Genomic DNA, 26,707 nt, shown 5'->3' with positions numbered 1-26,707 from the left:
TGAAAAGCCCAGCTCCTTCAGGCACTAGATAGATTTGTAAAAGATGAAGTGTCCTCAGTCCCTGGAGCTGGGATGGAGGGAAAGGGGGTGTGCCCCACAGGTTTGGGGGACAGGGACAGTCACAGTCCTACCTGAGAGCACAACCCACGTGCAGTCAGCTGACTCTGACCAGTTTTGGTGTGGTTTTGACCCTGTGCTTGTTCCAAATAATCTGTGACTGAAATCTCTAGAGCAATCATTTCACCATGTATTTGATTATGGTGTCCTAAAAAACCCAACAAAAACAGAGGTCCTTATGCTGCCGATGCAGTCTTGTGTGGTGCTTGTTCAGGGATGTGTGTTTGTTTTCCTTTAAATTTTGAGCCATGAGGAAGAAAGTGGTTTCTGCTGAGCCCCTGGACCTGTGAAGAACCAGTCGCTGAACCCTTGGGGGTTATGATAAATCCTCCTGACAATTGAACTATAAATACTCTGTGTATGTAAACCTGTATCAATGTCAAAGTCTTTTAAGGCTCATCAGAAAGAACTCTAGGAAGGGGGATATGGGTTGTTTGGCAAGGATAAGAGAGGTCCAGACTGGTTGTTGCAGATATTCTCTTATTCTCAGGTTAATTGCATTCCACTCTGTCATCACTTGTCACCTCATAAAACTTAAGTTTCTGAAATGGGTGAACTGACTTTGGTTTGTTGCAATCAATCTGTTATGGAGAGAGTTTTGAAATACTTTGTCCAGGCAGGATCTTAGTTTCTCACCAGTTTCATGGGAAGTTTATTTCTGTGGTGTTATCATGGGATTTCTCAGGAGTTTCTGAAGCATTTTGCACAGGAGGATGCAAATGAACGTGTCTGCTGTTCACCACTTACTGAATTAAGAAGTAAACTAGGCTGAGCTACTGGGTTAAGCCTGCTGAGAATAAAAAGAGGAAATGGGGTGCCTTTTTTGGCACCATGAGTTATGAAGCATTGCAGTCTCTTGCCATGTGGTAGTTCCTTGCAGTTTGTTCTCCCTGTCCCCTCCTCCTGCCTGCTGTGGGACGCATCTGCAGGCCTTGCTTTCATTTGTGTGACTAATCTGGCCATGCCTCAGCTTTCATTTGTTTGGGTGTGTAAGGTCAGAAGCAGCTCTCCCTGTGTGATTTTCTGAACAAATTCAAGGCTTTGTCAAATGAGCACTGCTTCAATGAGAGCTTTATGTAGACTCAGACAAATGAGGTTGCAAGGAAAAGGCATTCCTCATCTCCTTTTCTCCTTCCAATGTAAATAGTGCAGCATGTGGGAAACAGATAAGTGGACTTCCTGTGAAAGGGCCAAGGATGACAGTTTTGGACTTTATTGAAGTGTTTGCTTGCATTGCTATTTACTCTTTTCTAGGGAAGATCCTTCTGGTTGGGCATTGTAGCTCACTGTCCACTTTCTTAAATGTGAATAAATTCTTCCTGGCCTTTCCCTTTCAGCAATTGCTCTGATGACTGAACACTTCCATAGAATTTCTTGTTTATAGACAAGAAACTGATCTGGTGTGCATTTGGCTTGTCACAACTACTCAACTCTTTGGTTGTTTTCTGTTTCAGCCTCCTTTAATGATATCAGTTAGGAAAGGACATGTAAATGACAGATACTTTTAGAACACATGCCTTGTTAGTAGAAGAGAAGCTGATGTGTGGAAGGGAAGTGGTGTTCCCCATGTCTGGAGCACATCAGTGTGTGGAAACACGCATACCCTCCTAGAAGGGATAAATTAGAAGACTCTGCCATTAAAATTTGGGACTGGGCTTTTATAGTATCAAGTGATTGATTGTCAGATCTCTTCAGGCCAGCTGTGTCAGCTGAGCAGCTTTAGATAAGTTATTGGTAGTATCAGTAGAATGTTTGTTCCTTTATCAAGTACTTTACCAGGTCTACCACATCTTTATCTCACTATCAGTATGTTTAACTTTGGGATTGATGAGTCAGACTGTTTTCAGCTTTATTCAACACCAGAAGTCCTGTGATGCCCCCTTTTCCATTTACCAACAGTAGCTTTGCAAATACCATCTGCCATTTGGTGGCATTGCTTGAGTCATTTTGCCTCATTCCAGGCAGAGTGTCCTGGTGGAATCTGCAGTCACCTCTGCCCAGGACTTGAAAATGAGGCATTTTAGAAGTGCATTATTAACTGTCCTTCTGATGGGGATTTTAATCCTTACTAGCATTTTATTACTGATGGGCTTCCGTGAAATTTATTGAGCTGTTAGTAAGCAAATGTTCACTGAGTGTGTGCCTATCTCATGTCAGTTGGTAAAAAACCCAAGCAAATTCATGCTGCTTCTCTCTTTCTTGTTACAGCAAACCAACCCCATTGATGTGCAGTCCATTGAAGAAATTTTGAGGGTATGTGCTCTTAAATAATAGATCTCTGTCTTTGCTTAGATTTTCCATGCCTTAAGGTAATGGTTGGGGAAAAGATACCTCTCTGCTTCTGTTCACTCAGCAGATGTAGCTGTCACTAGTTTTGGGGTGTGCTGAGGAGAAGTAGAGATAAGAGTCAGCCTCGAGTACAGCTGGAATTGTAAGATCAGTCTTTCTATCAGTACCTTAGTGTAATACAGTCTGGTGCAGTTCAAGACTGACAAGTCATCCAAGACAGCCAGAGCTGCTCCTGCATGAAGTCAGGGGTTTGCCATTCCCAAGTGCCCTTCCTCCAAAGACTCTGGAGAAGCTGCCTCTTGTCTGTGCTGTCAGCCCAATCAGTGTGGCTCTGAGCAGGAACATCCCTGTGTCCTTCTCACCTGCATGTGCATGGCACTGCTGCTCCCTCACTGTAATTCCAGTCTGCTCATGCAGAGCAAAGCCAAGTCTGATGCTGTAACTTTGTGTCAGAACTGTCTCTGTGAGCAGCACAGGCTGTGGCTGAATCCCTTCCCTGTGCACAGTGTGAAAATGCCCTGGGATTCCCAAGCCAGTGGTCCTGATCCTGAGGAGAGTGTTCCTTGATGTCGAATTCTGTTCTGAGATGCTGAAGTCCTGGTGGAGCAGTTTGGTTTCTGCAATTCTCTTCCTGTGCAGTTGCTTGAGGTTGCAAAATCCTGATGACTCGATAGCTCTCCAGAAGCTGCTGTTGGGGCTGGAGGGGAGCTGCACACAGGTGCCCACTGGCTACTCTGTGCTGGTTGGGGTTGCAGCACAAGGACTCCTCCTAGAAGTCTGGCATCTTTTTGTGTTTCAGCAGGCATATCCTGTGTTCTGGCCTGCTAGTAATGCATATCACTATTTTTGTAGCAACCATGGGGAAACGTGCCCAAATGCATGAAGAGGTAGGTCCCAATCTCTGTGTCTATCAGCAAAACTCCTGATAGCTGCTCCTCTCAATCTCTTTCCAGGAAATGACCCGCTCTTGGCCACCTCCCCTGACAGCTCTTAACACACCTACTAAAGCAGAGCCTTCAAAATTTCCATTCCCTACAAAGGTAAGATACCCTCTTTCTTCCAGGACTTTTGATAAACTAGAAGACAGCTTTCTGGCTCTTGCATGTGTTTCCATCCGATTTTGTCCCCCTTCTATAAATAAGGGCTGTTAGGGGGTATTACCTTCAGAAGTAGTCAGATAAATTAAAGCACAATGGGGGTGAATAAAAAGTGCTTCAGCAACTTAGACATTTGTTGTAATTGTGGTCTTCAAATACAACTGCTTTTCTGAGACATTATAAATATCTCTGCTGAAGCACAAAATATTTTTTATCTTTTTGTCAATAGAAATATTTGCTGACTGTGTTAAACAGATGTGCTTGGCAGATCTTATGAAATTTTAAAATACTTCTTCAAGAATGCACATACCCCTAATGTGCTAAAAACCAGTTTGGTGACAATAGCACGTTATCATTTCTGTCCATGCTAAGCTATGTCAGGCCAGCTTAGACTGTTGGACACTTTGACAAGCTGGCTTAAATGTTTATTACAGTAAAGTTTATTAAATTAAAGTTTATTAAATGTTTATTACAGTAAACATGGAAAACAAATCGTCAGTACACAACTCTTATAAGATAGCTCATTTATTTTATTCTCAATTTGCACTTTGTCTTTTTTTCCTAGGAATTGCAACCTGAAGGATCTGTAGCAAAGGATCAGAGTAAGTAGATAGCCAAAGGAAACACACACAATATGTTTATTGACAGATAGTTTTGTGTGCTGTGTGTTATACGTGACATGTCAATTGATTGACGTTGATGAAGAGGTGTGAATTTCTTGTGCTGTGTTGAACAGTGATGAATTTAGAAATGGCATAAGAGATTGTGTACATTCATTACCTAGACATTAAGGCAGCTGTTATTTCATTAGAAAATCCCATTTGGAATGATAAATAATCTGATGACAGTTATGTTCTAGAAGAAAGTGATGAGTCTAATCTGGTGCTCAGCAAACATAAGATAAAATAGGCTACAAAGGAGGCAAATAAACCCAACCTATTCATTTTTGATTTCCAGAGCAGTATGGAGCACCTTCAGAAACGTTGCCAGGTTCTCAGCCAAGAACATCGTAAGTAACCAGACCCTGCCCACATCTCTACTGTGCAGTTAAAGAACCTGGAAAGAACTAAATTTTGGATTACTCAATGTTTCTGAAGATTACGGTTTTATCTGTCTGATTTTTCTTAGAAAACTTGCAATGCAGGGAATTTTCATCAATAGAAACATTATTGTTTCATGATGGAATCATAGAATCATTTAGGTTGGAAAAGACCTTTAAGATCACCCAGTCCAACTCTTAACCTGACGATGCCAAGTGTACTTATCATGATTACAATGACTGTGTAAAAACCAAAACAAAACTGAAGAAAAAGCCTAACTATTAATGCACCAGATTAAAGGTATTTTGTTCTTTTTATCTGTGGCTATTTAACATCACAATTTTGTGCTGTTCAACCTACAATAATGCATTCAACTGACATAAATTACAAAAGGTCCAAACTGAATGTGATTGATCCTGGATATTGTTTTGAAGCCTGGGGGGGCTAGTAAAGCCACATCTACAAGAACTATAACAAATAGGGCTGAAGTTTTAGAGAAAAAAAAAAAAGGCAGATAACTTGGTGCTGTCCTTGTAGGTGAGAGTGGTTATCTGTTAATTAGGTTAATTACAGAAGTTGCTTGAAAGCAGTTTTGTGTGGGCTGACATTAATCTTTCAGGATTTACTTAGCCAAATGCAGCATTGCTAGGTTCTGAGCCCTTACTAACAAACATAAATCTTTCCATGTCTGAAAGGCTCAGGGGTCCGTGTGCAAGGCACTTGCTGAACCATTAAATTTAAATGTCTGTCAGTTCAAATGATACATAAAGATCTTGTTACTCCATGATATGTTCTTCCATGGAAGGCTGCAAAGTACAGACTACAATGCTTACTCCACTTGTTTGCCTTTTCCTTATCACAAATCATTTAATTAAAAACCAAGCAAAACTGGGCTAGTAACAAGTAGGAGCAAAACCATGTCTCCGTCTTGGCTGAGATTGTAGAATTTTTCACTTAAGCCCTGTAGGGTCTGTTAAGCATCCTTTTCCTACTGTTCTAGCATAATGCAGAGGAGCCCTCACTTGCTGGGAGTATGGGATAGTGTCTTGCTGAGCAGTCACCTACTCCCTTAATCTCTTCCTTATTTTGGTTCACTTTCATCCACGCCAGTTTGTTCCTCCTCAATGATGTCTGAAAATTTTCATTGCACTACTAAAACTAGTAGTTCCAACTGCTCCAGGCTCTGCCTTCCTCCCCAGCTACCCTATGACCATCATCATTATTTCAGTTCACAGCTGCTTATAACAATCCCTTTAGCCCTTTAGTCAGTTTTTGAGGCAGCAGAGAGAGAAGAGACTTTTCCTACAGACAGCAATTGGAAGGGACTCCTTCCTTAGCCCACAGGGCCAGAATTGTAAATTTAGCACGGTATGGAGCTCTGTCCTTAGCCCTGATCCCTTCCCTTCTCTGCTCAGTGTCTTGCCAGGCACTTCAGAGCCAGTGCTCATCCACAAGGGATGTGTGAGCCATGGTCAGCAAAGGCAGTGGAAGCCTTTGGAGGAGGAACAGGGTGGCCTGGGTTTGTGTCTGAGTGAAGTTTGCCTGAGGATTTCTTCTACATCTTTCCCTTGAAGTGATCCATCCCTTCTTTTCTGTGTTTGTTTTCTCTGGCACAACAGGCCTGGCTTTCTGTGCTGTTCAAAGCGCACGTGACTGTCTGAAAATTCAGCTGCCTGGAGTAGCTTGTGTTGCAAAGTGTAGCTGCCTGAAAACAAACAGTGATTGTGCTGGTTAATTAGAAGATGAAATCCCAGGGCATCTGTGTGCCCAAATTAAGCATTCAGCTTTTCAGAGCGTGCAGGGATTTCCCAGATGGATTTCATTCTTGAATGCAGCCCTGAAGTTTGCACCTGGCAGTGCTGGAATGGAAGCAGCCCTTCTTTGAAAAGGAGACATGGTAGCTCATTCTTGGTGATGCATCTTTAACCTGGCTAGCAGGGAGGGACCAGCCTGTGCTTTCAGTGAGGTTGTTTGGCAAGTGATAATAATTTTAGTGCTGCTTCTCTCACTAAAAGAACTCTTTTTAAATAGCTTTAGGGAGATTAATGGTGTGTACATAAGCTGCAAATGAACAGGTCCTGCAAATGAAACCTTGGCATCTATTATTCCTGAGCTAACTGGAGCATTAAAATTATTAAGGCAGATTTATTTTCTTTAACTAGGCTATTTAACAATTTGTCAAAATCTTGTTTTGTGGAAACTGGCTTTTTCTACCATTGCAGAAGTATGACTTGAAGTTTCAGATTTCTTCCTTGATCCCAAATAGAGCATAAGTAGTTGCAGTGTTCTTTTATGCTGATGTATTTTATTTACTAGCAGCTCACATAGAAAAGGTAGACTTTTTTTTTACAAACAGTTAAATCAGATTTAAAGAGATCTAGGTAGTGTCTTTGCATGTCCCTGTCCACAGCAGGGGTTTGAAACTAAATGATCTCTAAGGTCTCTTCCAACGCAAACCATTCTATGATTCTGTGATTATCCTCTTACCTCTAAATTAAATAAGTCTTTAGTCCACAATTCTTAAAGCAGAATAAAATGGAACAAAACTAAAAAAAACAAAGAACACCCCAAAACCAAACTTAAAACCTTTCAACATGTTTTAGCATCCCTGAAAGTTTCTTCACTACCATCTTTGAAGGACTCCTTCCCCCTAGGAGCTGTAAAAGAAAATAAAAAGGATTCATTGAGATACCAGTAGATGGTTAGCCAAACTGCCCAAAAGTGTGGAGAGTGCCTGTGCTGTCACTGTTCTTTTTCCATTTCTGTGCCTCATCTGTCTGGCAGTGAGCTCAGGCTCTGGCCCACAGCAGAGCTGGCTCGTGCAGGATTGCTGCAGGCTGTCTGCCTTCTGTAGGAAATTTGGAGCTCTCCTTTTCCAAGGTGGTGTCTCATAGTGCTTCCCTTCAGTGTTTACTCTAAATGAAGAGGCAAGAGGTGATTTCCAGTGAGAAGGTGTGTGAGGAAATGAGGCAGTGGAGGGTAGATCACAGGGGAATGGCAGTCAAAATGAACAAAGAAAGCAATGACTTTTTCCTAATTTCTCCCCCTTTTTCCAGGGTGATGGGGATCATTTATAGTTATTTTCTTGCTATAAAACATGTTGTCATGAGGGCTCAGTCCTATTTTTCTTTTTTGGCCACAAAAAAATTTTTCACAGAAAGTCCTTGGTTTGCAATGAGGTTGAAATAAGCAGTCAAGTTTAGTCCTGATTGATTAAAATCTCTATCTCAGCTCCCAAGCTTTTGATCCCATTTTTGGAAGGACACTTGAATAGTAATCTGGGTTGAGGAGTCAATTGCCAGCTAGTTTCAAGATCTGAATAACTATACTTTTGAATAGCCAGGTTTTACCTGCCTATTTTTCAAGTCCTTTGGGATGCCTGCACAATTGCCAGAGAGGGGGATAACAATCTGGGAGAGCTTTGAATTCCTCTCCTTCCCTTCCAGCATTTTAATTAAAAATTGCAAATGGTAGTTACCACCTGCAGCCACAGGACTAAATGATGCTTTTGGAAATGTTTGTGGGCAGCCTGCTCTCTTCTCTAGCAATAGTGAAGCAGAGCTCACACCTCTCAAATTGTAAACTGCTCTGAGTACCTGAACTGCTTGACAGTACTGCTGAAATGTGCAGGAGAATGGAGTTCCTTGAGTAGAGAGGAGATGGGAGATAGGCTTGACATTGGCATTGACTTACACATGTGTGATAGGAGACTTGGGCAGCAGAATGAGAACCCCTGGGACAGAAGAAAAATTTGCGGTCTCTGAGAGCAGAGTGTGTGAACTTGCACATCTCCTGGTACTTCTGATGCTTTCTTGGAGACCCAGTGCAGGCTGACAGCATGACTGTCTCTTAGTGTACCAGTAAAAAAAAAAAAAAAAAAAGAGTAAAACATTTTAACCATTCATTTCAAGTAATGATACGGTTTAGTAGATTGAGCATGCCAAATGTTCAGAAAAGATGGGGGAGGTTGTTTTGCTTTGGCAAGTACAAACCAAATCTTTATCACTGCCTGCTGCTTCAAAATGTGTCTGCCTTGGCTGATATTTATCTTCTGGTTGTCTTTCAGAATGCTCCAGGACGACCTGCAGCTCAGTGATAGTGAAGAGAGTGGTGACGACCAAGTCGGTTTTAGCTGTTTTATACACTAGGCACAGACTTCCCTTTAAACATCACCACTTGTTGCATTGTTCTGAGTTCTGAGCTAACCTTTCCTCCCCCTCTCCTCTTTGTCTTTGTGAACAAAACAGGTTGTTGAAAAGTCACCTTCTTCACTTGCTCCTCCAAGGTACAGGTTTGTTCCCAAACTACTAGCTAGACCACATAAGGAGAAAAACAAAACTCATTTTTATATGTGGGGTAGGAGGGTAAGGGTTCCTGGTTTCTCCTGTAGCTACAGACTTTGGTTTCTGGCTACTCTTGAAAGTCAGCTTTAATTGTGTGGGGTTTTCTGGTAAGCTCCCATTAGAAATGAGTTATTCAGGTATGCTGGATCTTGCCTCCGAACCAGAACTGTATTTCCTCAACTGCTCCTTTCTCTTCTCTTCCTCCCCTCCACCAGTTTGTCCATAGACCACACTGCAGCTAATGGGATTTTCAGCTGTAGTGGCCATGGGTGAGATGTGAGTCCAGTTTTAGCTCAGAAGGAAGCCCAAGACAGCCAAGTGGGTAAAGAACAGGAAAGGGTTAGGAAGACTCATTGAGGCTGTTTCAGCTCCTCCTGATAAGGAAGCTGATTGTAAGCTGTTCCTGCCATGTATTGTTACTCAGAGGCAATATTCAAGGTAGACTGAACAGCCATATGCCAGCATTTGAGGAAGAAAGATGGAAAAGCTCAAAATTTTTCCTGTATGAGAGCACTGACATAGATTTTTTTTTTTTTGGGCTTGATGTGTATATTCTTCAAGCACAAGAGTAGGCTACATAGTCAGACTTGCAGAACACAGATCATGATTGCCATGATCTGTGTCTCTGCAAACTCTTAAAATAGGAATGTTCTCATGATATCAGTCTTGGATCAGCAAGGAGTTTGCCTCCAACTCATGCAAATGTGTTGATACTGATGTGGGAAACCAAAGTAGAAAAAATAAGTTAAAATATCTACATTTTAATAAAACCCATTTCAAAAAGAAAAACACTGTGCATAAAAGGGACAGCTCTTCCTTGATTCCATCCACTCCATTGTCAGTGTGGAGAAAACACTTTTTGTTAGAGCAGTGTGTTGCAAGAAATGCTGCTGCCTGATGGGGCTATTAATGAAGTGCTTACAGCAGCATGACCAAGTAACACAGATGAAGTGAAAACTTAAGAGGGAGAACAGAAAAAACAGAAACCATCCTGAAGTATATGTTCCTGCCTTGTTCACTTTTATTGGAAGTTTTTCAGAAAAGCACTGGGCAGTTTCAGTATTTTTTAAAGTTTGGTTGGCAAAATGCAGCTCCTCATTGTAGTAGTGGCATCTTGCTACATATTTGACTGGGTTGGAGTTAAAGGTTTTATTACTTCCAGCAATTTTGTATTCTGGTGCTTTATTTTTTTGAGTATGCTAATGTATTTCTCTGGCATTCTACCTTCTCATTTCAGTGCCAAAATAATGGGATTTGAGTTTTTGTTTTTGAATAAAACTGTCAATATAATAAGTAACCTTCAGCCATGCTGCTTTCTAATTTTATCTCATAATGGCCTTGCAGTTCCTTACAGTCCCAGCCCAAGAGCGTGGCATCAGCACATTCCAGCAGCTCGGAGTCAGGGAGCACCAGTGACTCAGACAGCTCCTCCGACTCGGAGACAGAGAGCCCCTCAAGTGACAGTGACACCAGCGAGCCCCCGCGAGCGCCGGCGCCCGAGGTGAATGCACATGAGAGGCAGAGGGGCTCCCACAGCCCTTGCCCCACTCTGCTGTCAAATGCACTCAGGGCAGGGGACCTGCAGCACTCTCATTGATCAGCTGTCCCCTTGACATCTTTGCTGCATCACTCAACTTTTCTTACCCTGTGCTTCCATTCTAGAGTTTGTCAACCTTAGTTACCCTCACTACCAACATGAGACTTTCAGATGCCCAGCCTTTGTTGGGCATTGCATCCCCCATGTCCTTTGGCACAGTTATCTAGCTCTCCTGGGGGAATCAGTGCCTTCACTGGGGACACAAGAGAAGGCACAGAGGGAAAGCACAGCTGGGCTGTGTGGGGCCCACCTCTGCCTGTGCAGGATTTCTGGGTGCCTTTATGGGCAGTGTCAGAATGAGACCAGTTTCCTGATAATTTAAGAGGAGCTGCTGCCTCCCTGCAGCTCCTGTGCCTGAGTGACAGATTCAGCTTCTCCCAGGTTGCAGCTGAAGGGATCAGACCTGCAGAAAGGGCTGGAATATGCTTAGCCTTGCTGCTGTTGAATTTGGCTTGGATACTGCTGCACTGGCATTTCTGAGGCTTTTATTGGGAAAAGCAGACAAACAGAACTTGGTGCCTGAAACTTTCATAATTGTGAGACTGTGCATTTTTAAAAAAAATCTGCTGCAGAAGTGCTCATGTCCCATGCTTTCAAACAGTTCTTTCATGTTGCACAACATTCTCAGGGTACTGGGAAGTACATGGCTGTGTCTGCAGACCACAGCTGATGCAAAACAATCCACTGGCAGTTTGAGGTCCCTCTTACAAAGACCCTTGTAATTTAGTTTTCCTCCCCTCAGCTCTAGTTCTCTTTCTTTTCACCTTAGAAGTGCATGAACAGGAAGAAGCCAGTAACAAGCTTTGAGACTGCCTATCTTTCCATCTCACTCTAATACTTTTTTCCTCCAGCAGTTCAGTTACAGACTGTGCCCACTGCAATATTGTGTCTTTGACGGAAGATGTTATACTTCTCGTCTTTTACTAAATTCTGCCTGGTTTGTCCTGAAAATACTAATGAAGTCCTAGCTACTTGCCATTGGCCTTTTTGTCCTTTTTTTATTCAGCCAGCTGTTCATCCATGATACTCTAGAGTAAGTTAGTGCACATGGCCTGTGTGTTTATAGTGAGTTCTTCACGTGCAAAAGCAAACACTTTGAGACCTCTGGGCAACAGAGCCAGGGCTCTGGTAAGCTGTGCTAGGATGGAAACAGCCCTTAAAGGCATCAGGTTTGAATCCTCCCTTTCTCTTTTTGTCTGCAGCCTGAGCCACCAAATTCTAATAAGTGGCAGCTGGACAACTGGCTGACCAAGGTGAACCCAGCAGCAGTGCCAGCAGAGAGCCCCAGGGACACTGCCCGAGGGGATGGGCCTGAGGAGGGCAAGGGGCAGCAGCGGGGCAGCAGCAGCAGCAATTCCTGCCAGCAGCACCCTGAGCTGAGGCAGCCTCCTCACAAGAGCCCAGCGGCCAGGGCTCCTCAGGAGGCTCCTCTCCCGACCAAAGGCAGCTGCCAGAAGGCTCCTGCGCGCTCCCAGGAGCCCTCAGCCAGGCACACCGTGGGGATCAAAGGGCCCAGCAAGCCCCTGGGGCACGAGGGGCCCAGGAGGGGCCTGAAGGTGGAGAGTGAGCCTGGCCCTTTGGAGCTCACAGACCAGTCTTTCAGGGACAAGCCAAAAGTCAAAAAAACAGTGAAGACAAAATCCAATGACAGAAAAGACCCAAAACCGGGACTTCAAGAGCCCTCTGAGAGAAAAAAGGACAAGGGCTCCCACCAGGCCAAAGCCAAACCTTTCTTGGAGCCCAGGCTCATGGGAGATGCCCAGGCACGGGATGCTCTCAGTCCCCTTCCTCAGGGCACAGCCCCCCTCAGGACCAGCAGGCACAGGCCTCAGGATTTGCACAGGGAAAAGTTGCCCTTGTCTCTCGGGGAGAAGTTGCTCTCACCAGTGGGGGATCCCCCAAGCCGTGAGCACCTCGTGGTGAAAATAGATCTCTGCCACCTGGAAAAAGTCCCTCAGCCCCCCAGGAAAAATGGGCACCAGAGGAAAGCAGAGACCAAGGACCTTCCTGATGTGAGGAAGCAGGACTTAAAGAGGAAAGCCACGGACACTCCTGAGGAGTCCCTTGCAAAGAAGAAGGTGAGAGATGGAGTGGGAGCTGGGTTGGTACAAGGACTGATGTGATGTTTGAAAAGCCTATGTGGACTTCCCATAGGTTGAGAGTAGAGCCATTATCCTTCTGTAAAGCTATTATCAAGGGGAATGTGAATCAAAACTGTCTGCAGATGTTTCTTGTTGGTCACAAATCCCCTCCTGAGCAAATGAAAAGCCCTGTAAGCTGTCTAACTTGTTTTAGCATTTTAGAATATATTTTTGCTCTGTTTTCTTGAAATCTTGGTTTTCTCAGAGAATAAAACCAGTTGTAACAGTGGCTTTCCCTTGAATTACAAGAGAGCCCTTTATTTAACTGAGGTGATCATTGCTCACAAGTGTTTTTTGAAAAGCTGACTCCCAGAGGAGACTATGAATGTACCTCCAGCCAGCTGGGTCAGCTGCACAAAGAGTTGGCTGCAGACCTTATGGGCAATGGGTATTCCCTCTGGATATTTCAGTCCCTGAGTCCCTTTTTGGTCCTCACAGAGCAGGTGGCTCAGCATGGGTGGGTGAATAACCTTGGTTTGGGTTTCATTTAGTTTTGCAATTTTATGAATTTCCTGTAGTTGTGAGGGAGAATTGAGAAGAGCAGGAAAATTGTGAAGAAACTTGAGAGACCTCAGAAATTCCTGCTCTTGCAGAGCAATGGGACAAAGGGAAACAGGCAGTCAGTCTGTCTAAGAGACAGAGGAGAGGAGCTATTTGATGTTAGACATGTCTTCTCTTGCAATCTCAGTGCCTGACTGCAGGGAACACCCCCGAGGGCCTCACTGTCAGCTCTGTCAGTGCATCAGTGCCCTCGGGGGCTCAGGTCTCACAGCAGCCAGCTGGGTCAGGTAACCTGGAACACAGTGCAGGGATGTGATCCCAGTGCTGGAGCCTTGTCCTGAGCACCCTGCCAGAGACAGACTGTGTGTCACAGCACACCCCTGTGAGTGGCACAAAGCTGGCTGTGTCCCAGGCATGAGGGCAGGCTGGGAGAAGAGCTCACTGGGAGCATGCTGGCGAAGGAGGAGTGGGAGGTTCCGCTGGAAGGGAGGCTGGACACGACCCAGCAGTGTGTGCTTGCAGCCCCGAAAGCCAAACGTGTCCTGGGCTGCAGCCAAACGTGTGTGGTCAGGAGGCTGAGGAGGGGGATTGTGCCCCTCTGCTCCTCTCTGGTGCCACCCCACCTGCAGTGCTGCATCAGCTCTGGGGTCCCTAAGTTACTGGTGCTTTAAAATTTCACCTATGTCAGCATCTTGGTGATAAAAACCAAACCCCTGCACATCTGGAGTACCTGTGTGGAGTATCTCACATGAAAGTGCCTTGCTTTTGATTATTGTTAGTAGCAACAGGTTTAGCAGTTCCATCCCTGCCACTGCAAAGCAATTAATCTATCCAAGCAAAATTAGATAAAATGTCATTTTAGGTTACTTATCAATGAGCTTGCAATCTGTATCTTCTGTGCTGTGGGTCTGCAATTTGTTGGTTCCAGTAAGGTATCTTTTCTTCTTTTTTTAACCAGACTCAATCAAACTTAGCTGTGTTGGTCTGTATTTTATGTGAACTTTGAAAATCTAAGTGATTTTGTTTCCTTTTTTTTCCCTTCCTATTAGAGGGAAGAGAAGGAGGAGACTGATAGGAAGAAAATGAAATCTGAAAAAAAACCCAAATCATTGCAGTCTTCAGCTAACAAAGACTCCAGTAAATTGAAGTGAGTATACAGTGCTGGAATGGCAGAAGGGTGAATAAATCCAAGTCTTTCCTAAAGAGCTAAGATCAAGGAAGTGTATCTCCTATCCTTATACTCATGAGTTTGCTTCTAACATAATTTTCCTTCTGAAACCTGATCTACAGCAGATTTGCCTTTACATCCAGGAAGCAACCAGTCCAGAAAGCAGCTCTGTAGGTGTGGGTGGGGAAGGGCAGTGAGCATTTCCCTTCTCCACTAAAGTCATCCTCTTGTCTTTGCCTTGTTTTCCTAAGTGACCCAATGGACACTAAACCAATGTGCCTTTTGAGTCCTGACTGTCTGCAATTTCAGGTGGCCTTTGTGACCAGGAATTCCTCCTTTTTCCCAGTGTAGCATTTGCAGTGCTTCTGGTAGCCCTGCTGGAGCTTCCCCTGTAATTTGCATAGCAGAGCACTGCCAGCATTCTGACTAGCCCTTTGCTCCAGTGACTGCTTCCCAGAGCATGTTTCCAACTGGGCAGTGTTCCCAAGAGGAGAGACTCATGCCTCAGCCATGGGCTACTGCATTCAATTCCTCCTTGCTTGTGGCTTGAATTTGAGGTGTTGCCTTGGATTGGTATGCAGTGTTGAGGCTTGTGTCCTGACAATAGGAGTAAACTGCTTTTCTGAAGAGAAAACACTGACTCACTCTGGAAGCACTGAGGAATTGGGACTGCCGTTTAGTTGGGTGAAGGGATATTTGAACTGTGGTAGTCATGCAAGGGCTTTAATTCTGGGGCTTATTCCTCTCTTTTTCTCAGTGAAAATGAGCACCTGTTTTAGTCATGTTCTGGTTTTTGGACTGGGAACAATAGGATGCATTTTTGGGAAGAGTGTGCACTTGGGTGGGTCAGGTGATGGTTCTGTGCTCTGTGGAGCATCATCTGTGCCCAGGTGGAGAAGCTTGGGAGCATGTGTCTGATGTGAGTGGGAACCAAACCATGGGAAAAGTGTGTGGTGGAAGAGGGGGAGGATTGTCCCACACACAGCAGAATGAGGCAGGATGTGCACCATCAGACCTCAGCCTCCTCGCTGGTTAAACTTCATTTCCTCCTCTTCTGATGTTTCAGTCCACAAACTGGGGTTCCCTGCTCAGTGTTTCCTTGGAAACTTTGAAAAACTGAATAAAAAGTATGTAAATGAGCAGTGGTGAAACAAAGTTTGGAACTATTTGTTGCTACTTAGGGCTGCTCATCCTAACTTCAGGTGATCAGAAATGGAAGGTTACTAAATGTGATAATCTCTGCCATTTAAAGCATAGCAATTTAAGTCTCTCTCAACTTTGTGAGTGTTGTCTAGTTGATCTAGCAAGTCTTAAAGGAGGAACTCAGCTTAATGCTATCAAAGCACATACAGGATCAAGTGTCAGGGTGAGTATCTCTGACCACAGAAAATACCATCTGCCAAAAGGGGGAGAGGCAGGCAGTGCTGCAGTTCATTTGCCTTGTTGGGTGATTTGTCCCAGTGATTTAGTCGCTGTAATCACCTCCCTCACTGAGTGAAAAGGAGCTGTGTTGGAGGTAGGCTTTTTTTGCAATGTTCTGATGTTCTGGTTACAAGTGTTTCTCCAAGGACAAGTTCTGAGACTTATTCCTACTTGAAAAGCAGATTGCTTGTATGTTGATCGTAGGTGAACATTTGCTGTCTAAAGCACAATGGAGCCCCCAAAGTTTTGTTGAATTCTTTGTATTAACAAGTCATCTCCCACTTCCAGAGGAGTTTAAACAGATTTGGCACATGATGTAACTAAGTTTGTAAAAAATCCCTACATTGTATATACACCATGTTTATGAATTTGCTTCCCATTTCCAGAGCATCAAAAGCTTCTTGTGAAATCCAGAAGAAAGATGTGCTCCCACCACTGCCATCCATGTCTGCGGCACAACCTGCCCCAAAGTCAGCCAAGATTACCCAAAAGAGACCCAGAAATGAGACTGATGAGCTGCCTGCCATGGATAACCCTGCCAAGAGCAAGAGCAACCACAAGGATCCTTCGTTTGCCAAGCGCAGGAAAGTGGAGGGAAATCCTACGGAACTGTCCAAGGGCATCAAAGTAGGTATCCAGGATAACTGGTGGGATGTTTCCTCCAGCATGGGTGATATGTGATTCTCTTCAGAAACATACTCTGTAAGCTCCAAAGGCACGAGAGTCATGTTTATGCTAATTACCATTTCAGACTGCAGGCAACTGCTAATACAATACTCATGTATTGATGTAAAAATAAGTGTGCTTACAAAAAGAAAGAGGGGATTGCTTAAAAATAAGAAAACAAACAACCTATGGCATTGACTACAACCCAGGTGTAAGCTTTTATAGCTTGTTTACAAAATGGTTCATGATCCTTGCAGCTGATTATTTGCATTTCTGGGTTACAAAACTTGGTTACTGGAGGCTTGGGCATGTGGTCTGGGATGTTGCTCTGTGTGCTAAGCCAGACTGTGGACACTGCATTAGCTGGCTCTAACTGTTTGCTTTTTCCTTTTCCCTGTAGTTAGTAATGGGAATTAGCAATTGTTGTGTGGTTAAGGTGGAAATAAATGTGAATAGATCTTATCATTCTACCTTGGCTAGAGGACGTGAAAACTGTGCTGCTTGCAGCCTCACTGCTCTCTTAGTCATTGTGCAAGGAAACCTGCTCTGAATTTCTCTGAGCTTGGGAGAACTTTGAATGGTGTTAGGCATGACAAGCAGTCAGGTGAGAAGCAAGGGGAAGAGAGCCTGGAGAATAGACTATGCTTGGGACAGATAAACATTTTCACTTGAAATTTGGGAAAGCTGGGCTTTGGAATTGTTTTAGGCATATTTCTCTAACCAGCTTTATCTCTGTCCTTTTCCAGGAATCTGCAGGTGATGTCACAAAGCCTTTCCCAGTGCCTTCTATGCCAAATGGTACCTCTAAGCCAAGGAGACCTCTGCTCAAGTTTGAAAAGTAAGGTTTTGTTTGACACTCCTCCTCTTTACTTCCTGAAGGCATGAGGCAGGGCTGGCCATGAGGCCACTCTGGGCTCTGCTTTTTCCTGAGCACTTCTTTGGGAGGAAAGAGAGGGGAGAGATGTATGAGATCTGCCCTGTACTGCCTTCTCATGCCACCCATGACAAAGTAAAGGTTTACAAGAAAGCAAAATTTTACAACAGTTTTGGTTTGAGGGAAGCTGCTCTGGAAATTAGGGACCTTCTCTCATGTAAGCAAGTAACTTGAATACAAGTTTTGGTCTCAGATAAGTGTGTGGTTGCTGCCAAATTTACTTTGTTACAATTAAAATTTATTTATGGGTCTGTAGTTGAGGAATGATAGATGATATAACTACTGTCTTTCCATGGAAATGAGGAATTTAACTTGTTCTCATGGAAGCCCTGCCTCTTGAATTTTTCTATTTCTAAATGTAAATTTTCAATATTATTCCAACATATATTTTTTGAGAAATCAATCATCCCATAGCATCCTCTAGATAGGAAAGTAAAACTGATATTTATCCTACCCTTTTTCGTCTGTTTTTTCTCTCTGTCCCCAATTTAGGCAACATTCAAAGGAATACTACATTGAACAGGCCCAGAGGCTGAAGCACAAAGCTGATGCAATGGTAAGTGTTGACCTTGTGCTGGGAATGCTGACCAGCTCCTGCTCTCAGCCCTGGTACCTGTGCGGGTGGGAATGAGGATCACGGGCTACCAGGACTTCCATACTCCATACATGGAGTGTGTCAGTCATGTCTTGGGAGGCTGTCTTTATTTGCCAGATAGTCAGATGTTTCTCTGGGATGCAAACACATCTAGAAAATGGGATTCAGATCTGGCATTGTCAAGGGCTTTGCTAAGAGCTCTAAAGGCATCCTTGGAAAACAGATGGAACAGTTAGTTTTAAGACAGTTTAAAAAGTCAGAAAAGTCAGGCAGTTATTGATTTGCTGGTGACTGAGACTTGGAAGTGGCCTTGGCAGATCTGATTTTTTCTGCTCTGTGCAGTTTAACAGTGTGCACATGTGAACATGTTGCTTTGCTAATTATGGCAGATAATTATCTCAGTCAGATAATGTCCATTTACTACTTTCTGTTTACCTGTGAAAATGAAGTGAGGGGATGCTGCAGTGGAAAACCCCCCTGTGAGGCAAGCCTCCAAGACCACACAACAGTATCTAATAAAAAGTGAAGATAATAAATTACTCAAGGAAACCATTGAGCAAATGGAGCCCACAAAGCTGAAGACTGGGATCACATTAAGGGTTCTGCTGAGAACCCTTTAATTTTCACCCAGAGGTCAGACTGAAATATTTTTCTTTCTTCAAATCCTGCCTAACTAGGAAGAAAAGAGAGTTCAAGTATACTTGAGAGAAGTGTGTTAGGTCTTAGTAAAACGTGAGAATTTTCTTCCCAACAGACTGACAAGACTGGAAAGGCCTTTCACTACTTGGAGGCTGCCCTTTTATTCATTGAATATGGGATTGCCTTGGAATCAGATGTGCTGGAACCAAAATCAGCTTACAGCATACTCAGTGACACCATAGTTCTCATCAAGTAAGTGCCTTTCAGAGGGTGACAGCTGGGCATGTTTGGAGGGGAGGGCATTTTGACACACAGTACTCTGCTCAAGATCTTACAAAGTTCCTTGTGCCAGGACTAAGGACTTGTGGCAGGCTTCCTCTCTTTCCAACTGCTTTAAAGAAAATGGCATGCAGAATTTTTTCATGAACTGTGGAGCTTCAGAGTGCTCTGGTGGCTGACAAGGTCCTGTTTATTCTGTTTCCCTAGATTCATCATGACTTTGAAACCATTTGCAGACTCCTCAGTCTCTTCACACGGAAAAATCTTTGCTGTGTTACGGTGAGTAACTGTGCTTCTGCTCCTTTGTGCACTGCTTTGGAACTGAGGGAAAGGTCCCTTGCTTCCAGGGGGGAAGGAATGAGTTAAATGGGAGTTAGTTATGCAAGGGAAAAAAAAAAACCAAACAATATAAAGGAACATTAAAAAAAGCAGTATAAAAACCAGAATGAATTTAAACATCTCTAAAGTAAGCTAGGAGATCACAAGGGACCACACGTAGAAGGCACAGGCTTTTAAATTTGATCTCCTGGTAACTTGAGAGCACATAAGGGCTTTCACCTAAGGTGAAAGAATGTGATTTGGCTGTCCATGTTTGAGCTGTGTAAGTGAAACTGTAGCTGAACATGGATGAGGCACTTCTGGAAGGGGACTTACTCAGCCTTTGGCACCTTTGAGAGCTGGGCACCTGTTTGTATGAAAGACCAGAGAAGGCCCTTCCTTGTTTCATTCTTTCCCTTGAGTTTTTTTTTTCATAAAGTCTTTTTTTATCATGATCAGAAGGAGAAGAAATTTTGAGTTTTCCTGACCTTGCAGTAGAGCTGAGATGTGCCTGCCTGCATCCCTCAAGGCTGATGAGGGCTGGGCACAAGCACTGACACTCGGGTGTGTTTCTGTCCGCAGCATGCGCTGCCAGTCCATTCTGCACATGGCAATGTTTGGTTACAAAAAGGACACTGCAATGAGGTATTCCAGACTCCTGAATGACCACTTCAAGGTAGGGCACAGGTATCACTAAGCTGCCAGCTGGATGGCTGTGGTGGTTACTGATGTCAGCTGAACAATCCAAAACTAACTAGACTTTTATTCCTTGCTGCAGAGTAATTTCAGAGTAATACAAGCACCTTCTCCAGGTGTTGCAAGGTAAGATTTAAAAATTTGTTGTCGTGCGTCTGTTTCAATGACAATGAATAGGGACTTTTCTGTGTTCTGTGGTCATTTCATGTGGCAGAGAGGAAATGAACGATTTTTTTGTCTTTCAAAATCTGTGGTGGAGAGAAGGTTGTTTGGACTTTGACAGTGGTGCTGATTCCAGTTACATTTTTTTGCCCACCTTGCACAGGATAGTTCATTGAGAAGTGAGTGTTCTCTTGAGAGCAGTGGTGGAAGCCCTGTCATACCAGAGACTAAAATTGGGTTGGTTGAAGTGGTGGGGGTGTGCTGAGCCAGGCTGTGTCTGGAAGGCGGCCGGCTGACCACATTTATCTGCCCTGGGTCTATAAATAAATGTGTGTAGGCTGACCTGGCTGCTCTAAGGAGCTGCCAAAAGCTCCAGCCTCCTCAGGAGGGGAGCTTCAGTGTGCCTGATTTGGAAGGCATTAGGGAAAACACTTGGGTAATCTGGTGAGGACTTTCACAAGCAGGTGTAGATTTTGGAAGATGGATGGGTGGCCCTTTTCAGTGTCTGGTCCCACATTTTCTCTTGTTGAGTAGAGTCCTTCTAAATCACTTCCAAAAACTTGGCCTTGCACAAAGTACAATTGCTTGTGCTGTAGCTGAACACATCTCACTTTTCAGCAGTTCACTCCATGCTGCAGGCTTGGGTGACACCTGATAGCTCCTGGCATGAGGCAGCCTTGTGGAAAGATGTTTAGCTCTGAAGCTGAATGTTTATGATGGTGTTTCTTTTCTGCTGCAGAAGCACAGGCTTGCCTTCTCCTCTTTCTCCAATACCCTCTCCTGCTGGATCTGTGAGTTCTCAGCCAGGATCAAATGATAGCAACGGCGTTGGCCACAGCAGCATTGGCAACAGCACTGGCTCTACTGTCACTGTCTCCTGTCATATCTCCAGTGTCACCTCTTCCTATGTCAACATCACCTCCTATATCCTCCATGCATATGAAATTTGGGAAAAGGCTGATGCACTGGCCAGGAAGAATAAAGGTAAGTTTTTGCCCTTCTGTCTTTTCTGTCTCTTGTGTCATGGTTATGTGTGTATTTGCCTCAATCCTGACACTCAGTGCAACAAGCACCATACTTAAAGTTCAAAGCATGAAATATGTTGAATATCTCTGCCAGAGTATATTGGCAGAGATACTTGATGGTGATATATTGATGAGTGTTCCCATTAAAAGGTTTTTTTGGCATCCTCAAATGTCCAAGAGCTCAGGCATGAGGGTGTCGAGTGCAGGAAACCAGCCAACTTGCTTGGTGGTAACACAAGAACTGTAAAGGGTTTGGGTTTTTTCTGTCTTTCTCTTTGGGGCACTGAGCTTTTCTGAGTGGGTTTAAAAGTGTCATTTTGGCCTGTAGCCTTGTGTTTTAGTTTTTGTTAAATTTCCAGCTCATTTTGTCTTGAAAATGGTGAAGCTGGCTTTTCTGCCTAACAGAGAAGCTGAGCAGCACTTGAATTTGAGTCCCTGCTGGGCAGGTGCCCAGTATTTGCCAGCAGCAATTCCTAGAATTGCTGCAACTTTTTTATTTTACAGTTTTGTTGTTAAAAATGTTGTATTGTCCTTTGGTCCAAGCAGTGGTGAATACACAAAAGCCACAGGGTGGGTGCAGTCCAGCCTGTGACCTTGTCATCCCACATGGCCTCAGCAGTGTCATTTTCCACACAACACAAAGTTTTGTGAGCCAGTGTGGGTGAAGAGATGCATTGCCATGACCTGTTGGCAAACCTGCAAAAGAAAATAAGCACAATGTGCCTGGCTGGATTGTTGGAAGGCTGTAAAAATCCTCACACTAATGAGGCAGTTGCTGAAAATCAAAAGGCTTTCCAAGTCACCTTTGAATAAAAAACTGATTGTTGGCTGTCCTCTGAGCAAATCTGTGCCTGCAGCAGCAGTTCATGTGTGGCATTTTTGATTCTGTCCTCAAAATGCTGATAAAAGACTGGCACATAGGAGCAGTGGATGGTGCTAATAAGCCAGAGGAGTGAGTCATGGAGGAAAATGTGTGGGAGGGCAGCCTGAGCACAGCCTTGCATCAGTCAAGACTTAATTCAAAACGCTCTGTTGGCTGGTCCTGGCATAGGGGGATGGTGACTGGGGTACTGAATACTTTGTAGGGAGAGGATCTGTGCAGAGACCTGTAAATACTCATGTAGGCTTGGTGCTGGTGTCACTGTTCAGGACAGCTGGGAGCATTTCAGACCTGGAACTGACTGATAATCAGTGTAATATACAAAGAGGTACGGAGAGTGAAAACACAAAATGAGCAAAAAAGGCCACATCCTTGATTCTTTTATGCAATTCATAGGGTATAAGAAGAGGAAGAAAGAGCAGCAGCCTTTAGCTATCCAGATCTTATAAGCAGGGAAGCCCTAAGCTATTGGGAAGCAGCGAGCTGTAACTGCTGTCCAAGTCACTGGTGCAGAGCTGAAGTGCCCTCTGCAGGGTGCCCTGCCAGGTGCCAGCTCCTCACTGTAATTCACAGCAGCGCTGTGGATCACGAGGCTGTACTGTGGATCCCTGCAAGGACAAGATGAGGCTGCAGGCATGGACGTGAAGTCCCTCTCCTTTCACATGGTGCTGTGCTGACAGATCAGGTTATCTTCTGTTTGCTCAGACAGGGGCTTTGAATTCCTTCTATTCCCCGTGGAGGGCATGGATTCTGTAAACAAAAGCAGGAAAATCTGAGGGAATGCGTTCCCTGCTGCTGCATTGGCAAGTATTAGAAAGGAAGTGTTGTGCACTCTGCTTCTGAAGAGCTCATTGCACAGCCAAGTAGAATTTTTCCACCTCTAGCTTCAATCTTTGGATGTCAGAAAGGAGAGCTGAGAATGGCCAGTTTCTGAAAAGCTGTTTAGCAACATGTTTGAGCTGAAGAGAGGGATTTCGTCTGTGTTAGTGGGAGGCAGGTCATGCAGGAATGTCTTGGAAAGGAGACTGCAAAGGAACAGGTGTGGGAATGTCCCACAGCTCATGGTCACCTGCACAGATGATTGCCAGCCCACAGCAGCAGGATCAGCTGTGCTGCCAGAGCCACCTCCTGTGCAGCAGGAGGAGTGGGAGGCCTGGAGCTGGCATGGGATGGCAGGAATGCGAGATCTGCCTGACATGCTCGGCTACAGCAATCCAAACCAGAGCTGTATATAGCCTGGCAAGCTGCGCAAATAGAGAAATCCTGATATCTCCAAGGTTTGAGGATGGATGAAGGGAAGGGAGCACAGCTGGGTGTGCTTCTGGGTGCTGCTCAGGAAGACACTCAGATTTGTCCTGTTTAGAATTGGGAGAAATTTGAAGCAGGGACTGTGGTGCAAACACCCAAACTTTTGCTGCCCTACCACGGAGTCTCTGTGTCCTTTAAAGGGAGGACATGAGGAGGTGTCTCAGTGTGTGTGTAAAGGTTTTCCTGCTGCCTGCACTGCCATCCCAGGCCTGTGACGCTGCTGGGCTCTCTGCACTGCACTGTTTAACAGGAATGGCCAACTGGCTGTGCTGCTGCTGTCACTCCTCACCTGTCAGGTGTGCCTGGTGTATGAAACCAACCAAATGTTTTCTTCTCTCTCCCTTTTTCTCCAGAGTTTTTTGCTGAACTCAGCAGAGCGACGAGTGCCCTGGCACTGACCAGCAGCCTGACAGACCTGGTACACTACATCAGACAGGGATTACAGTGGCTGAGACTGGAAGCAAATATGCCTTAACTGGTTCTCCAGGTGGTTAAATACCTTGAAGTTTTTTTGCACTTTTGAAGCCTCAGAAACAGTTTAATTTTTGTTTTAATTGTTCAATACAAAGCACCTGCAAGGGAAAATATTTTAAATAAAGTTGGAAGTTATCTGGCTACACTGGAAAACCCTTGAACTGTGTTTTTCTAGGGGTAGCACTTTGCTACCTTGAAAAAGAAGAGACAGAGGATGGCACCTTCCTTTAAAACTACGAAGTGCAATGAATTGTCTGAATGGCCCGATGTATTGATGGTCTATAAACATTTCTTTTACAAATAACCAGCAGGACAATAATTGCACATGATGCTGACAAGAAGGAACTCTGCCTCCAGAGGTAGTTATGCAACATCCCACAGTCTGCAGCAGTTGTGTGCCCAGACAGGCCAGAGGAGTTGCTTTTGCAAGCACAGCTGCAATCTTTGGTGTCTCTGTTCCTCAGAGGGCGAGTAGCAGCCTCATCAAGCACCCAACAGCGTTGTGTTACAGGAAAAGCAGCAACAGGATCTGCTCTGCCTGCTTTCCAGCCTCACCCTCCTGCTTTTGTCAGCCAGCTGACAAAACTGAGGAAGCCACTGCCTTCAGTGCTGCAAGTTTTCTTTTCAAGTCATCACTGCTTTGGTCCTCCTTGCTGCGCTGTCATCCATGCTCCGGGCACTCCAGCTGTGTTACTGAGGGGCTGGCTCAGCCTTGCAAGCCAAACACAGCTGGGGTGGCAAAAAGATGTGGTGTGTTTGGAATAGCTCTGCCTCTTTGCTGAGAGATGTCACCATGAGGATTCTTTGTGGGGCTGATTTTTTGTCATTTCAGTGGGTGGGGGTGGAAAGCTGCACTGGTTCACTGTGATTGCTTGGACATTGTTCTAAGAGCTTCCATGGGAAGGAATTGCTTCTGGTTAAGGAGGGACTAAGTGGCTGAGTGTGGAACACAAGGTAAATTTTGCATTTAGATATTTGCCTGAAACGATTGAGTGTCTTGGTGAATATCTAAGAGCAGGATTTGTACCAAAGTAGGATCTTCTTTGTGTGGGAGGCAACTCCTGTGTTCTCTCAGCCATGCCATAGGATGGGCCCAGTGACTTAGAAATCTGTCAAGGGGACAAGAAAGGGAATAATGAGCTGTTTCCAAGCATTATTTTCCTTGTCACAGTATCAGTGAGGGCAGCAGCCATGACATTTGTGTTTTCAGTGAGATGGCACCCTTCTCTCCCCAAAGATTCCCTGTGGTGTGACAGCAGCATCCTGCCGTCCTCATGCGCTATAGTGTGCCTTAGCCCGCTGGTGCCCTCTCACATCCCTCACCCTCTCTCACAGACCCCTGGCACTGGAGAAGAGAAGGATAATTGTGTTTACAAGAAAGAATCAGCTCCCTTTTCCACATAATTTCATGGTTAGGGAGGAACAGCCCTGCAGATGTACAGAAGTACCCCCTTTGTAAAATACCTGCTCATGGGTGTGAGACTCATGAAAATGAACAGTGAATAAATATCAGCAAAAGGTTTGCATTTCCAAAAGTGGGTTCTGTAGGAGTGGTCCCTGCCACGGGGAAGCCTGGGCTCTTTGTTCTGGGAGAGATGATGGGAGCGTGCTGGTCCCGAGCACAGGGGAGCTCTCCTGTTGCCTTCCCTGGCAGGGCAGGACCACCGGGATCATGTCTGTGCCTTTCTGCACCTTGAAGGGATTGGCCTTTCATGTTCACTTTGTTAAAAGCCTCAGAGCATTTCAGGGATGAGCTGTCCTAACAAGTGGGAGGAAGATCCATGTCCCCCCTCCCCATTTTACCTATCAAGCTTTGCTTGCACTCCTACCCCCTGGAGCAGCAACTGCTCAGAGTGAGCAGGGTGGGAGAAGGGCTCAGCATTAACTGTTGTGTTCTCAGGAAGTGTGGGGATGGGCAGCCAGCCTGGAGGCTGATGTGCACTTTGGAACTTGATCCCAGGCTGGCGGATCGATGCCACCTTTGGACTTTGTCTTCAGACAAAGCTATTTCTAGGATCACCAGCTGAGGAGGAGGAGGAAAGATGAAAGCTTTATTGAACTTGGAAACCACTGTGGGGGCCTGCAGGAACCGTAGCAGAGTGTGAGGGGAAAGCACAAGGGGCAGCAGGGACAGGGGTGCCCCGGTACTTTCCTTCTGTGTGCATCCATGTCCCCCCTGCTGCCAGCAGAGCTGCTTGCTGTGTGCAGGAGTGCCCGTGTGAGGGCTGCTCCCACTCAGCACCAACCCCCTGGGCTTTGAGGGGAAGAGCATCACAGGCAGTTTGTGTCACAGGCGTGTGGGGGCTCTTTGGGGGCTCTCAGTTCAAAAGCAATCTGTGGGAGCATCACTCCACAGCAGGAAGCTAGGTTTTGTTTCAGGACACAGAGAAAGACTGTTCACATAATAGGAAATTTTAAGAAAAGCCATCATATTTCAACCTTGAGCCAGGTCAGAGGCCTGCAGAGGGTTTGGAAGGAAGCTCATAATTTTCACCTGGGCCTATTCAGGCCTTTAAAAAAAACAAACAAAAATTAAATAAAAACACAAATCAAAACGTAGCAGTGGAGGAAATAGCATTTGCCATTCAGAAGCAAACCATTAATCCAAGGAAAACCAGGGGTGATGGTTTAATCCCAGAAAGAACAGAGGCAGCTATGGTGGCAAAGCAGCATCATTTCCATGCAATATTTATTTAAAAGAAATAATAATACATGCATTGAAATTGTCAAATATTCTATTTTTAAGATGCCATTTATTTAATAGTTGAGAACCCCACTTACATGGAGATAGAGATCTCTTGTGTAATTGAAAGTCAAAGTCTGACTGCAATGTCCTTGGTTTTGGTTTTGTCCTCTCCCCTCCCTCTTGGTTTCCACGATAAATTTGTGCATCTTATTTTGGGGATGTATGTCCCTCTTGTATATAACCTTTTTCTGCCCTGTGTGTGATGGAATTTCTGAGATGGTTGATTCATATGGGGGAAATAAACAATAAATGAATGTTTGTTATGAGGTG

At 44.7% G+C, this 26,707-nt stretch overlaps 1 protein-coding gene across 2 annotated transcripts in view; it reads left to right on the top strand.

Annotated features, from left to right (window-relative positions):
- LOC102070706 (AF4/FMR2 family member 1) overlaps positions 1–26,707 on the top strand; it is a 67,573-nt gene extending 40,866 nt beyond the window's left edge. The window contains exons 4-21 of one of the 2 annotated variants that reach the window (XM_026792357.2): positions 2,326–2,370; positions 3,360–3,446; positions 4,069–4,105; positions 4,461–4,512; positions 8,610–8,664; positions 8,791–8,834; positions 10,231–10,387; positions 11,686–12,561; positions 14,175–14,272; positions 16,102–16,342; positions 17,128–17,219; positions 17,808–17,871; positions 18,665–18,801; positions 19,036–19,107; positions 19,729–19,822; positions 19,925–19,968; positions 20,744–20,988; positions 23,571–26,707. In XM_026792357.2, the coding sequence (XP_026648158.2) occupies positions 2,326–2,370; positions 3,360–3,446; positions 4,069–4,105; positions 4,461–4,512; positions 8,610–8,664; positions 8,791–8,834; positions 10,231–10,387; positions 11,686–12,561; positions 14,175–14,272; positions 16,102–16,342; positions 17,128–17,219; positions 17,808–17,871; positions 18,665–18,801; positions 19,036–19,107; positions 19,729–19,822; positions 19,925–19,968; positions 20,744–20,988; positions 23,571–23,692 (2,562 nt within the window). In that variant the 3' untranslated portion in view covers positions 23,693–26,707. The remainder of the gene's footprint in view (positions 1–2,325; positions 2,371–3,359; positions 3,447–4,068; positions 4,106–4,460; positions 4,513–8,609; positions 8,665–8,790; positions 8,835–10,230; positions 10,388–11,685; positions 12,562–14,174; positions 14,273–16,101; positions 16,343–17,127; positions 17,220–17,807; positions 17,872–18,664; positions 18,802–19,035; positions 19,108–19,728; positions 19,823–19,924; positions 19,969–20,743; positions 20,989–23,570) is intronic. The other variant, XM_005485327.4, reaches the window with a different exon arrangement.

Source organism: Zonotrichia albicollis, chromosome 5 (assembly GCF_047830755.1).
Source record: "Zonotrichia albicollis isolate bZonAlb1 chromosome 5, bZonAlb1.hap1, whole genome shotgun sequence".
In the NCBI taxonomy this organism is placed as follows: Eukaryota; Metazoa; Chordata; class Aves; order Passeriformes; family Passerellidae; genus Zonotrichia; species Zonotrichia albicollis.
This window is presented reverse-complemented; position numbering and strand designations above follow the sequence as displayed.